This window comes from Rana temporaria, chromosome 6 (genome assembly GCF_905171775.1).
Source record: "Rana temporaria chromosome 6, aRanTem1.1, whole genome shotgun sequence".
NCBI lineage: Eukaryota > Metazoa > Chordata > Amphibia > Anura > Ranidae > Rana > Rana temporaria.
In genome coordinates, this window is record NC_053494.1 from 223,890,449 (window position 1) to 223,905,407 (window position 14,959).

Genomic DNA, 14,959 nt, shown 5'->3' on the forward strand with positions numbered 1-14,959 from the left:
GTGTCACCCTATACTCCCCTCCCCCGTGTCACCCTATTCTCCCCTCCCTGTGTCACCCTATACTCCCCTCCCCCGTGTCACCCTATTCTCCCCTCCCCCGTGTCACCCTATACTCCCCTCCCCTGTGTCACCCTATACTCCCCTCCCCTGTGTCACCCTATACTCCCCTCCCCCTGTGTCACCCTATACTCCCCTCCCCTGTGTCACCCTATACTCCCCTCCCCTGTGTCACCCTATACTCCCCTCCCCTGTGTCACCCTATACTCCCCTCCCCTGTGTCACCCTATACTCCCCTCCCCCGTGTCACCCTATACTCCCCTCCCCCGTGTCTCCCTGTACTCCCCTCCCCCGTGTCACCCTATACTCCCCTCCCCCGTGTCACCCTATACTCCCCTCCCCCGTGTCACCCTATACTCCCCTCCCTGTGTCACCCTATACTCCCCTCCCCCGTGTCACCCTATACTCCCCTCCCTCGTGTCACCCTATACTCCCCTCCCCTGTGTCACCCTATACTCCCCTCCCCTGTGTCACCCTATACTCCCCTCCCCGTGTCACCATATACTCCCCTCCCCCGTGTCACCCTATACTCCCCTCCCCCGTGTCACCATATACTCCCCTCCCCCGTGTCACCATATACTCCCCTCCCCCGTGTCACCCTATACTCCCCTCCCCCGTGTCACCCTATACTCCCCTCCCCTGTGTCACCCTATACTCCCCTCCCCCGTGTCACCCTATACTCCCCTCCCCCTGTCTCCCTATACTCCCCTCCCCTGTGTCACCCTATACTCCCCTCCCCCGTGTCACCCTATACTCCCCTCCCCCTGTCTCCCTATACTCCCCTCCCCGTGTCACCCTATACTCCCCTCCCCTGTGTCACCCTATACTCCCCTCCCCTGTGTCACCCTATACTCCCCTCCCCTGTGTCACCCTATACTCCCCTCCCCTGTGTCACCCTATACTCCCCTCCCCCGTGTCACCCTATACTCCCCTCCCCCTGTCTCCCTATACTCCCCTCCCCCGTGTCACCCTATACTCTCCTCCCCTGTGTCACCCTATACTCCCCTCCCCCGTGTCACCCTATACTCCCCTCCCCCTGTGTCACCCTATACTCCCCTCCCCTGTGTCACCCTATACTCCCCTCCCCTGTGTCACCCTATACTCCCCTCCCCCGTGTCACCCTATACTCTCCTCCCCTGTGTCACCCTATACTCCCCTCCCCCGTGTCACCCTATACTCCCCTCCCCCTGTCTCCCTATACTCCCCTCCCCCGTGTCACCCTATACTCTCCTCCCCTGTGTCACCCTATACTCCCCTCCCCTGTGTCACCCTATACTCTCCTCCCCTGTGTCACCCTATACTCCCCTCCCCTGTGTCACCCTATACTCCCCTCCCCCGTGTCACCCTATACTCCCCTCCCCCTGTCTCCCTATACTCCCCTCCCCCGTGTCACCCTATACTCCCCTCCCCTGTGTCACCCTATACTCCCCTCCCCTGTGTCACCCTATACTCCCCTCCCCCGTGTCACCATATACTCCCCTCCCCCGTGTCACCCTATACTCCCCTCCCCCGTGTCACCCTATACTCCCCTCCCCTGTGTCACCCTATACTCCCCTCCCCCGTGTCACCCTATACTCCCCTCCCCTGTGTCACCCTATACTCCCCTCCCCCTGTCTCCCTATACTCCCCTCCCCGTGTCACCCTATACTCCCCTCCCCTGTGTCACCCTATACTCCCCTCCCCCTGTGTCACCCTATACTCCCCTCCCCTGTGTCACCCTATACTCCCCTCCCCTGTGTCACCCTATACTCCCCTCCCCTGTGTCACCCTATACTCCCCTCCCCTGTGTCACCCTATACTCCCCTCCCCTGTGTCACCCTATACTCCCCTCCCCTGTGTCACCCTATACTCCCCTCCCCTGTGTCACCCTATACTCTCCTCCCCCGTGTCTCCCTATACTCCCCTCCCCTGTGTCACCCTATACTCCCCTCCCCTGTGTCACCCTATACTCTCCTCCCCCGTGTCTCCCTATACTCCCCTCCCCTGTGTCACCCTATACTACCCTCCCCTGTGTCACCCTATACTCCCCTCCCCTGTGTCACCCTATACTCTCCTCCCCTGTGTCACCCTATACTCTCCTCCCCTGTGTCACCCTATACTCCCCTCCCCCTGTCTCCCTATACTCCCCTCCCCGTGTCACCCTATACTCCCCTCCCCCTGTCTCCCTATACTCCCCTCCCCCGTGTCACCCTATACTCCCCTCCCCCTGTCTCCCTATACTCCCCTCCCCCTGTGTCACCCTATACTCCCCTCCCCTGTGTCACCCTATACTCCCCTCCCCCGTGTCACCCTATACTCCCCTCCCCTGTGTCACCCTATACTCCCCTCCCCTGTGTCACCCTATACTCCCCTCCCCTGTGTCACCCTATACTCCCCTCCCCCGTGTCACCCTATACTCCCCTCCCCCGTGTCACCCTATACTCCCCTCCCCCGTGTCACCCTATACTCCCCTCCCCCGTGTCACCCTATACTCCCCTCCACCGTGTCACCCTATACTCCCCTGAACTTGGGAGCTCCACTACCTGCCCTATGAAATGCCCCTTGGTGGGGCAGATGGTCCCGTGTTCAGTGAGCTTCTATTATCTCAGATGATAAAGCGGAAGGACTGAAGTCCCTTCCATCTCCTGATCACAGGGGGGTGTGGATGGAGGCCGAGGAGAGAACACTGGTGACTTCAGCTGCATTGTGTGTAATGGCAGTACGGGGTTGTGAGCACAAAGCGGCATCACTAGAGCAGATTTCCATCCCCGACACCCCTTTCATATTTCAGTCTGACAATATATCGGGGCCCGGGGGCCGGGGGTCCGCCATGACATATTACACTGGGGAGGATCTACCCAATGAGGTCATCAAGCACTGGGCAGTCGTCACCCCTGGACACCCATTTCTAGATTTCTCCTCAAAGTCTATCTATGTCAGAGCTCCTTATTACCCAGGAATATAAAAGGGCAGAGACCCCACAATCCCCCTGGGACCCCTACAATTCCACCAAAGACCCCCCTACATTCCCCCAGAAAACCTCCACAATTCCCCAGAGAACCCCCACAATGCCCCCAATACCCTCTGCAATCCCTCGGGGACCCACCACATCCTCCCAGAGACCCCCCACAATCCCCCTTAGAACTTCTACAATATCTCAGAGACCCCACAATCCCCCTATGATCCCTACAATTCCACCAAAGATCCCCCTACATTCCCCCAGAAAACCTCCACAATTCCCCAGGGAACCCCCGCAATGCCCCAATACCCTCTACAATGCCCCGGGGACCCACCACAACCTCCCAGAGACCCCCCACAATCCCCCTTAGAACTTCTACAATATCTCAGAGACCCCACAATCCCCCTGAGACCCCTACAATTCCACCAAAGACCCCCCCTACATTCCCCCAGAAAACCTCCACAATTCCCCAGGGAACCCCCACAATTCCCCAATACCCTCTACAATTCCCCGGGGACCCACCACAACCTCCCAGAGACCCTCAGAATCCCCTGAGACCCCCCACAATCCCCCCAATACCCTCTACAATGCCCCAGGGACCCACCACAACCTCCCAGAGACCCTCAGAATCCCCTGAGATCCCCCCCCTACAATCCCCCTTAGAACTCCTACAATATCTCAGAGAACCTCCACAATTCCCCAGGGAACCCCCACAATCCCCCAATACCCTCTACAATCCCCCGGGGACCCACCACACCCTCAGAATCCCCTGAGACCCCCCACAATCCCCCCAAAACCCTCTACAATGCCCCGGGGACCCACCACATCCTCCCAGAGACCCTCAGAATCCCCTGAGACCCCCCCTACAATCCCCCTTAGAACTCCTACAATATCTCAGAGAACCTCCACATCCCCCCAGAGACCCCCCACAATCTCCCAGAGAGCCCCCACAATGCCTCTGAGACCCACAGAGACCCTCTAATCCCCCCAGAGACCCTTATAATCCTCATCTGAACCCGTAATTCCCCAGAGACCACCCACATTCAATCTGAGACCCCCTACAAGCCCCAGGATATCCCCTTAAACCCTCGGAGACTCCCCCAACCCATATAGCCCCCCCCAAGTCTCATCCCCTCCCATTGGGTCATTGAACTCTGAGCTGCTCCCATGGTTGGGTGTTCCCAGAGTACACACTGACACTGACACGCATGCAATCCAATGAGAGTCCAATAAATGAACAAAATGAACTCAAAGCAGAGTAAAGTTTACGCATTTTGGGGGCCAAACAGACCCCCCCTTCATCAGGGCAGGTGACTCAGTCACTAAGAAAATCACAGCCCTGGGGAGGGGGGAGGGGCGAAATGTGTAAACTTTACTTTTTTTGGAATTAATTTTATCATTTAACTACCTTAGACTCCGGGATATTTGTTTTTATGTCTGACCCCGAGAAACCCGACTAACTGTCACTCCTTCTCCCTCCAGCGTCTCCATATTCGGATTGCTGAACCGTCAGTGTCTGTCCTGTGGATTGGTCCGCGATCAATGCTCCTTCTTCAACGCAAAGTTCAGCCCCTTAAATCATCACTTCCTACTGCACTGCAAAGGTGAGAAACCGACCAATCAGAGGATCCCAATGCTGCAGATTGTCTGACTAAATGTTGTGGTGGTTCAAATGTTCTAAATCCATCATAAGATCCATCATAAGATCCTCCATAAGATCCACCAAAAGGTCCATCATAAGATCCATCAACAAAAAGATCCTCCATAAGATCCATCATAAGATCCACCATAAGAGCCTCCATAAGATCCATCATAAGATTCATCAACAGAAAGATCCACCATAAGATCCATCATAAGATCCACCATAAGAGCCTCCATAAGATCCATCATAAGATCCACCATAAGAGCCTCCATAAGATCCATCATAAGATCCACCATAAGAGCCTCCATAAGATCCATCATAAGATTCATCAACAGAAAGATCCATCATAAGATCCATCAACAAAAAGATCCTCCATAAGATCCATCATAAAATCCATCATATGATCCATCGTAAGATCCTCCATAAGATCCATCAACAGAAAGATCCACCAAAAGGTCTATCAAAAGATCTATCATAAAATCCATCAACAAAAAGATCCTCCATAAGATCCATCATAAGATCCTCCATAAGATTCTCTATATGATCCATCATAAGATCCTCCATAAGATTCTCTAAAAGATCCTCCATAAGATCCATCAACAGAAAGATCCACCATAAGATCAATCATAAGATCCACCATAAGATTCTCTAAAAGATCCTCCATAAGATCCATCAACAGAAAGATCCACCATAAGATCAATCATAAGATCCTCCATAAGATCCATCAACTGAAAGATTCACCAAAAGATCCATCATAAGATCCTCCATAAGATTCTCTATAAAATCCACCATAAGATTCTCTATAAGACCCATCATAAGATCCATCATAAGATCCATCATAAGATCCTCCATAAGATCCATCATAAGATCCTCCATAAGATCCTCCATAGGATCCATCAAAAGATCCTCCATAAGATCCTCCATAAGATCCTCCATAAGATCCATTCACCGCCCCTAGACTCAGCAAAGAACCCTCATAGAGGAGAACCATGGGGAACTGGCTGAAGATTCCCCCTAGCAGGTGTACATTGTGTCCAGTTTTCTCTTTCAGCGATGGGCAGATCGGAATCCATAAGTGATTGTATAATATATGGGTGAGATCCTCAGAATCTGACATTTCATTTCCTTCTCTCTTCATACTCATAGCTCCAGAGAGTTGGCGGCCATTTCTTTCCTCCACATGTTCTGACCCGTCTTTCCTGCCTTGTAGGTCCCGGAGTCCCGATGTTCACCGTCCACAGCACCATCAACCCCTCAGGTCAGTCCCAACCCCAATCCCAAATGTAACCAATCACAGGGTTTTGGGTTAGAGCAGGGGTGTCAAACTCCATTTCATGGGGGGCTGCATCAGCATTATGATTGCCCTCAAAAGGGCCGGTTGTATCTGTAATATTAGATGTCCAGAGCATCCCCTCCCCCTTACATTAGATGTCAAGAGCCCCCCCACCATCAGAAGTTGAGTCCCCCACTCTCCCTTACATCACAGTGCACCCCCCTTTCCTTATGCTGCTACTGGGAAGAAGCTGGATGCATTGCTTGAAAACAGAAAGTAAGGGTCTAGAGTAGGACCAGGGGAGGGCTGGAGCTCTCCTGCAGCTGCAAGGGGCCACATGAAATGGCCTGGAGGACCGGATTTGGCCCGCGGGCCTTGTGTTTGCCACCTATGGGTTAGAGGTTAGGGTTTAGGGTTAGGTTATGGGCTTAGGGTTAGGGTGTTAAAGTTAGGGTTTAGGGGTTAGGGTCTTCCCTTGAAGAATAAGGCTAGGACTCAGGAATTGGAACAGTCATGGTGGGTGTAACGGAAGGACCCGTGCCACCCAGAGACTTTTGAAGGATGAGGGGTACTCCTGTCCCAGTGTCACTAATGACTCTTGGGTCTAGGGTCACTCTGTGCCCCTTTTGGGTATAGGGTGACTGATATCTGATAATTCATATTGCAGGATATCTTGAGATATTACAAGTGGTTATTCTGACCCCACCTGGTCAGTGGAGTGTTTCCATTCAATGTGAGGACACATGCTTTTGAGATGTTAATTGGGGCTGCTCCTAGACATTCCATTGTGAGATGCTAGCTAAGTCTGAAAGGTCAGATGTCTTCTTTCAGGGGTAGGGAATTAGCATGTCAATTATGTTTAGTAAAGGAATGTGTTTGTGTGAAAAGTCTATTGATGATACTATGTGATAGGAATAGCAGGTGAGAGTCTGACTTCTCAGCTGTAGTAATTAGGTCATGTTAAATCGGTGCCAAAATGTCTGACATAGAAATGTGTATTATGCAGGTGAATCACTTAGTATTGGAGTCCAGACGTCTGGGGATAATTAACTTTTCTGAATGTCATTAGCTAAAAGAATGTGATTGAGGCCCCACTGTGTGATGTGTGGGTGGAGAGTTCCTTTGTTCCTTTGATTACTGTAACATATTTGTACTGTATATAAGAAAGCTAAGGAACCATTTAAAGTTAGTTCATACATTTTGACTCAGAGAACGGAGCTTGTCTCGTCTTTCTGGGGAATTGGTATGGATCAGGTCTGCTGGATGGTTGGAGTGTCAGATAAGCTGTTGTGGCTGATGGAATGGGAATATCGTAAACGGTGGTGACCGTTACAGTGGGGGAGGGGGGTGTGTTCTTTATGGGTTACGGTTTAGGGTTGGTGTTAGGGGGTTAGGATTTAGGGTTTGGGTAAGGGATAGGGGTTAGAGTTAGGGGTAATGTTAGTGGTTAGGGTTAGAGGTATAGGGTTGGGCTTTAGGGTTTTCCCTTGAAAAATAAGGCTAAGGCCGGGTACACACGAGCAAACATGTACGATGAAACCGGTCCGTCGGACCGTTTTCACCGTACATGCCTGCCAGAGGGCTTCTGTATGATGGTTGTACTAATCATTGTACAGAAGTCCGCGCGTAAACAATACGCGGGGCGTGTCCGCGTCGTCGCCGCGGCGATGACGCGGAGACGTGGGCGGGCCTGCCATTTAAAGGCTTCCACGCATGCGAGGGACGGCGGGCGCTCGGACATGTACGGTAGGTCTGTACTGACGACCGTACATGTCCGAGCGGGCAGGATTCCAGCGGACGGTTTTAAAACACGTCCAGGAATATTTGCCCGCTGGGAAAAGGCCCGGCGGGCAAATGTTTGCTGGAATTCGGCCCGCTCGCGCCTACACACGACCGAACATGTATGCTGAAACTGGCCCGCGGACCAGTTTCAGCATACATGTTTGGTCGTGTGTACGGGGCCTAAGACTCAGGAATTGGAACAGTCATGGTGGGGGTGGGGGAGGGGTGTGTGTTCTTTATGGGTTAGGGGGTTAAGGTTGGGTTAGGAGTTAGGGTTTTAGGGGTAGAGTTAGGGGTGGGTTTAGGTTTAGGGGGTAAGGGTTGGGGTTAGGGGATTAGGGTTGGGGTTTAGGGTTTAGAGTTAGTGATAGGGTTATGGGGTTAAGGTTTAGAGGTTAGGTTTAGGGTTAGGATTTAGGGTTAGAGTTAGGGGTGGGGTTAGGGTTGGGGGTTAGGTTTAGGGATGAGGATTAGGGAGTTAGGGGTTAGGGTTTAGGCTTAGGTTTATGGTTAGGGTTAGGGGTAGTATTTAGGGTTCTCCCTTAGGGGTAGGGTTAGGAGGTTAAGGGTAGGGTTAAGGTTTTCCCTTAGGGTGAGGGTTAGGTTTAAGGTTCGGGGTAGCATTTAGGGTTTTCCCTTAGGGTCGGGGGGTAGGGTTAGGTTTAGAGGTTAAGGTTAGGGGTAGGGATAGGGTTTTCCCTTAGGGTTAGGGGTAGCGTTTAAAGTTTAGCGTTTTCCCTTAGGGGTTAGGGGTAATGTTTAGGGATGAGGGTTTTCTCTTAGGGTCAGGAGTAAGGTTAGGTTTGAGGTTAGGTTTTTCCCTTGGGGTTAGGGTTAGGGTTATGTTTAGGTTTGGGGTTAAAGTTGTTGGTTAGGGGTAGCGTTTAGGGTTTAGCATTTTCCTTAGGGGTATGGTTAGGGTTTCCCCTTGGGGTTAGGGGGTAGGGTTAGGTTTAGAGATTAGGGTTAGGGTTTTCCCTTAGGGTTAAGGTTTAGGGTTAGGGGTAGCATTTTTGGGTTTAGCGTTTTCCCTTAGGGGTAGTGTTTAGGGTTGATGGTTTTCCCTTGGGGTTAGGGGTAGGTTTGAGGTAGGGGGTTAGGGGTATGGTTAGGGTTTTCCCTTGGGGTTAGGGTTATGTTTAGGTTTGGGGTTAAAGTTGGGTGTTAGGGTTGAGGTTAGGGGTAGCATTTAGGGTTTAGCGTTTTTCCTTAGGGTTAGGGTTAGGTTTTAGAGTTTTCCCTTAGGGTTGGGGTTAGTGTTAGGGTTTCCCTTAGGGTTAGGGTTGGGGTAGCATTTAGGGTTTAGAGTTTTCCTTTAGGGTTATGGGTTGGGGTTAGTGTTAGGGGGAGAAGTAGGGTTAGGGTTTTCCCTTAGGGTTAGGGTTAGGTTTGTGTTTAAGATTTGGGGTTTTCCCTTAGGGTTAGGGGTAAGGGTTAGGGTTGGGATTAGTGTTATGGGTAGGGTTAGGGTTTTCCCTTAGGGTTTGGGGTTAGGGTTTTCCCTTAGGGTTAGGTTTGGGGTTAGGGTTGGGATTAGGGATTGCCGGTAGGGTCAGGGTTAGAGGGAGCGTTAGGGTTGGGGTAAGGGTTTAGGGTTAGGGGGAGCATTTAGGGTTTAGTATTTTCTCGTAGGGTTAGGGGGCTAAGGTTGGGGTTAGGGGTAGCGTTTAGGGTTTTCCCTTAGAGGTAGGGTTGGGGTTAGGGTATTCCCTTAGGATTAGGCTAGGGGTAGGGTTTAGGGTTGGGGTTAAGGGTAGGGGTAGCATTTAGGGTTTTCCCTTAGGGTTAGGGGGTTAGGATTGGGGTTGGGGTTAGTTGTAGGGTTTTCCCTTAGGGCTAGGTTTGTGTTTAGGGTTAGTGTTAGGGGGTTGGGGATAGGGTTAGGATTGGGGTTAGTATTAGAGTTAGGGGTAGGGTTAGGATTTTCCCTTAGGGTTAGGTTTGGGGTTAGGGTTGTGGTTAGGGTAGGGTAGGGTTAGGGGTACCATTTAGGGTTTTCACTTTTGGGTAGGGTTAGGGGTGGGGTTAGGGTTAGCATTTAGGGTTTTCCCTTTTGGGTAGGGGTAGGTTTAGGGTTTTCCCTTTGGGGTAGGGTTAGTGAGTGAGTGAAAAACTTATATAGCGCAACACATGGGAACTGAATCGCCTCTGGGCGCTGTATGCATTTCATGGGTAAGGAACCCCTTGACCTCAGAAGAGATGGGTTTTAATCTTTCTCCTGAAGGCCAAGTGGTTCTCCTCCAATCGGATGGTGGTTGGTAGTGCATTCCACAGGCGGGGTCCTTGGACTGCAAATCTGCGATCTCCTTTGGACTTGTATCTGGCCTTGGGTATCTGGAGGAGGTTTTGATTGGTGGATCGCAGAATGTGATTGGGGTTGTGGGCTTTTATTTTTTTGCATAGATATTGGGGGGCGTTGCCTTGAATACACTTATGTATTAGGCAGAGTGCCTTGAAAGTGATTCTGTCTTTTACTGGCAACCAATGAAGGGATCTCAGTGAAGGGATCTCAGTGAAGGGATCTCGGTGAAGGGATCTCAGTGAAGGGATCTCAGTGAAGGGATCTCAGGGAAGGGATCTCAGTGAAGGGATCTCAGCGAAGGGATCTCGGTGAAGGGTTCTCAGTGAAGGGATCTCAGTGAAGGGATCTCAGTGAAGGGATCTCAGTGAAGGGATCTCAGCGAAGGGATCTCAGTGAAGGGATCTCGGTGAAGGTGAGATTGATTCCCAGGGTTTTTCCCAGTCACTAGTTGAGCGGCCGTATTTTGAACGACTTGCAGAGGAGTGGTTTGGTACTTTGGGAGTCCTAGATAGAGGGCATTTGCGTAGTCGAGTCTGGAATTGATGATTGTTCCCACCACGACTGCAATGTCCTCTTTCGGGATAAAGGGAGGAGTCTGCGTAGTAGGCGCAGCAGATGGTGGGATCCGCTGACTACTGACCCTATTTGTGCATCCATTGTCATGTAGGTGTCGAAAATGACTCCGAGACTTTTGACTTTGGTGCTAGGGGTGATAGTTTTACCCAGAATGGGTGGGGGTGTCCATGTTGTCGCGTGGGGATTTTTCCGGTTGATGTGAAACAGTAGAAGTTCTGTTTTCGAACCGTTGAGTTTAAGATAACTGTTTGTCATCCAGTTATCTATTAGAGTAAGGTTGGGGTTAGGGTTACGTTTGTCGTTAGGGTTAGGGTTGGGGATAAGGTTAGGGGTAGAATTTAGGGTTTAGGATTTTCCCATAGGGGTAGGGTTAGGGTGTTAGGGTTAGAATAAGGGGTTAGGGGTAGCATTTAGGGTTTTCCCTTAGGGTTAGGGTGTTAGGGTTAGAATAAGGGGGTAGGGTTTAGGGTTTTCCCTTAGTTTTAGGGGGGTAGGGTTAGGGTTTTCCCTTAGGGTTAGGTTTGGGGTTAGGGTTCAGAGTTAGGTTGGGGTTAGGGGTAGGGTTAAGGTTTTCCCTTATGATTTGGGTTGGGCTGAGGGTTTTTCCTTAGGGCTAGGGCTAGGTTAGGGCTAGGGGTAGCGTTTAGGGTTTAGGCTTAGGTTTATGGTTAGCATTAGGTTTAGGTCTAGGGTTTAGGGTTTTCCCTTAGGTTTAGGGTTTAGGTTTGGGGTAGGGTTAGCATTTTCCCTTAGGGTTAGGATTCAGGGTTCGAGTTAGGGTTAGGAGTTATGGTTGGTATTGAGGTTAGGGTTTTCCCTTAGGGTTAGGGTTGGTGTTAGGGTTAGGGGTTATGGTTGGGGTTATGGTTTTGCCTTAGGGTTAGGTTTGGGGTTAGGGTTAGGTTTGAGGTTAGGGTTGGGGTTAGGGGTTATGGTTGGCGTTAGGGTTTTCCCTTAGGGTTAGGGTTGTGGTTAGGGGTAGCATTTAGGGTTTAGGGTTTTCCCTTTTGGGTAGGGGTAGGTTTAGGGTTAAGGTTAGGGTTAGGTTTGTGGTTAGGGTTCGGGTTAAGGTTATGGTTGGGGTAAGGGGTAGGGTTTAGGGTTTTCCCTAAGGGGTAGGGTGTTAGGGGGCTAGTGTTGGGGTTAGTGTTAGGGGTTAGGGTTATCCCTTAGGGTTAGGTTTTGGGTTAGGGTTTAGGGTTAGAGTATGGGTTGGGGTTAGGATTTTCCCTCAGGTTTGGGGTTAGGGGTAGGGTTAAGGTTTTCCCTTATGATTAGGGTTGGGCTGAGGGTTTAGAGTTAGGGTTAGGGGTTAGGGTTAAGGTTATGGTTTAGGGCTAGGGGTAACGTTTAGAGTTTAGGGTTTTCCCTTAGGGGTAGGTTTAGGTTAAGGGTTTAGGCTTATTGTTAGGGTGAGGGTTAGGGGTAAGGTTAGGGTTTGGGGTAGGGTTAGGATTTTCCCTTAGGGTTAGGTTTGGGGGTGGGGTTAGGGTTGAGGATAGGGGTAAGGCTAGGGTTTTTCCTTAGGGTTAGGTTTGGGGTTAGGGTTCAGGGTTAGGGTTGGGGTTAGGGTTTTCCCTTAGGGTTGGGGTTAGGGTTGGTGTTAGGGGTTATGGTTGGGGTTTTCCCTTAGCGTTAGGTTTGAGGTTAGGGTTAGGTTTGAGGTTAAGATTAGGGTTGGAGTTTTCCCTTAGGGTTAGGTTTGGGGTTGGGGTTTAGGGTTAGGGTTGTGGTTAGGGATAGCATTTAGGGTTTTCCCTTTGGGGTAGGGTTAGGTTTGGGGTTAGAGTTTAGGGTTAAGGTTCAGGTTAGGTTTGTGGTTAGGGTTGGGGTTAAGGGTAGGGGTAGCATTTAGGGTTTTCCCTTAGGGTTAAGGTGTTAGGGTTAGAATTAGGGTTTGGGGTTGGGGTTATGGGTAGGGTTTTCCCTTTAGAGTTAGGGTTAGTGTTAGGGGCCTAGGGGTAGGGTTAGGGTTTTCTGTTAGGGTAAGGTTTGGGGTTAGGGTTCAGGGTTAGAGTTAGGGTTGGGGTAAGGATTTCCCCTCAGGGTTAGGGTTAGGTTAGGGGTAGGGTTAATGTTTTCCCTTACGATTAGGGTTGGGCTGAGGGTTTAGAATTAAGGTTATGGTTAAGGTTAGGGCTAGGGGTAGTGTTTAAAGTTTAAGGTTTTCCCTTAGGATTGGGGTCAGGTTTAGGGTAAGGGTTTAGGCTTAGGTTTAGGGGTATGGTTAGGTTTAGGGGTAGGGTTTAGGGTTTTCCCTTAGGGTTAGGGGTAAGGTTAGAGTTTAAGTTTGGGGAAGGGTTAGGATTTTCCCTTAGGGTTAGGGTGGGGTTAGCGTTGGGGATATGGGTAGGGTTAGGGTTTTCCCTTAGGGTTAGGTTTGGGGTTAGGGTTTAGGGTTAGGGGTTATGGTTGGAGTTGGGGTTAGGGTTTTCCCTTAGGGTTGGGGTTAGGGTTGGTGTTAGTGTTAGGGGTTGGGGTTAGGGTTTTCCTTTAGGGTTTGGTTTGGGGTTAGGGTTGAGGTTAGGGTTTTCCCTTAGGGTTAGGTTTGGGGTTAGGGTTGTGGTTAGGGGTAGCATTTAGGGTTTTTCCTTTGGGGTATGGTTTTGGTTTTCCCTTTGGGTTAGATTTGGGGTTAGGGTTAGCGTTTAGGGTTAAGGTTAGGGTTAGAATTATGGTTTGGGGTTGGGGTTAGGGGTAGGGTTTAGGGTTTTCCCTTAGGGTTAGTGTTAGGGAGTTAGGGTTTTCCCTCAGAGTTAGGTTTGGGTTTAGGGGTAGGATTAAGGTTTTCCCTTACGATTAGGTTTGGGCTGAGGGTTTAGAGTTAGTGGTTAAGGTTAGGGTTTAGGGGTAGGGGTAGCGTTTTGAGTTTACACTCTAAAAAATAATGTCTTGGCTCAACAAAAAAAAATAACGCAACAGTTTGCATCAAGCTTTTTAAGTTATGACAATGTCAGGTAAAATTAAGTGGAAGCAACAACCTACATTGTGTTGAGGTAATTAGCTTTTCTGCTAGATATAAATGCATTTTTATTTACCATCCACTGAATTACTGCCATTATAAACACATGTTTTTAAGTTGAGTAGTCAACAATATTAAGTTGCTCCAATTAGTTTTTCCAGTTTCTACAATCATTTTTTTAAGTCACATGTACTTAATTTCTACAATTATGAGCACACTTTCTTTAGGTTAATAAACAGCTAAACTCAAGTTGGTCCAAAGTTATTTTCTCTATTAGTGATTAGCTTTGTTTTTATACTAGCTTTCACAAATGAATTCATTCAACAACACAATTGTTAAACAATTAGACCCCTTTCACACTGGAGTGGTTTGCAGGCGCTATTGCGCTTAAAATAGCGCCTGCAAACCGACCCTAAACTGTGTCTCCAGTGACCCTAAAGCTTTGTCTCCAGTGTGAAAGCCCCAGGGCTTTTACACTGGAGCGGTGCGCTAGCAGGACGGGAAAAAAGTCCTGCTAGCCACATCTTGTGGTGTTTATACCGCTCCTCCCCATTAATTTTTAATGGAACAGCACGGCTATACCGCTGAAAAAGCGTCTCAGCAGAGCCGCCTTGCAGTGTTTTTTAACCACTTCTCGGCCACTGGCGGGGTAAAACCGCCCTGCTAGCGGCCGAATACCGGCGCAAAAAATAGCGGCACTTTACCACGGACGCACTGACCGCCCCAGTGTGAAAGGGGCCTTAAATTTATTACACAAAACGGTTGAGTTTTTTAACATAAATATGAAAGTTAACAAAAATAGAAAATAAGTTTCAAACATAAAGATTTGTACCATGTATAATATATCCTAATATATCTAAAACCACAGTGCCAAATATAAACTTAGGACCGTCTCACACCGGAAATTGCACAGGAATGCGCTGTATGTTCACATGCGATTCACATGCAGTTCTGTGTAGTACGATTTCAGCTCATTCATTTTGGATGGGCTGAATTTGTACTGCACTAAAAGTAGTGTATCTACAATTGGAAACTCATTGCAACCGGATCATGTGGTACTTCTGTACCACGTGATCCAGTGTGAGCAAACACACTGCGTTTGTGATCTGCATTTGGGGTGTCATTAGCTTAAAATTGACACTCACTGCAGAACACAGCTGCAGTGCATTTTAAACATGGTGTGGGAAATTCTCATGGATACACCGCTCCTACAGCACCCCTGCCCATTGAAATTATTGAGCAGCACCACCGGCAGCTGCACTTTGCCGGCGGTTTTAACAAGTGGTTGTTAAAAACACCCCGCTAGCGGCCGAATAGCACCGCTAAAAATAGCGGCGCTTTACTACTGACGCCGCCTCAGTGTGAAAGCGGCCTTAGGGCAAGAAGGAAGAGGGAGCTGATAAGGGGGAAAGAGCATAAAAAAAAAA

General features: G+C 49.7%; 1 protein-coding gene across 1 annotated transcript in view; it reads left to right on the forward strand.

The window, feature by feature from the left end:
• Positions 1–14,959, forward strand: part of DPP10 (dipeptidyl peptidase like 10) — a 122,329-nt gene that overhangs the window by 81,789 nt on the left and 25,581 nt on the right. The window contains 2 exon segments of the mRNA XM_040358357.1: positions 4,478–4,599; positions 5,848–5,895. Coding sequence (XP_040214291.1) covers positions 4,478–4,599; positions 5,848–5,895 — 170 coding nt within the window.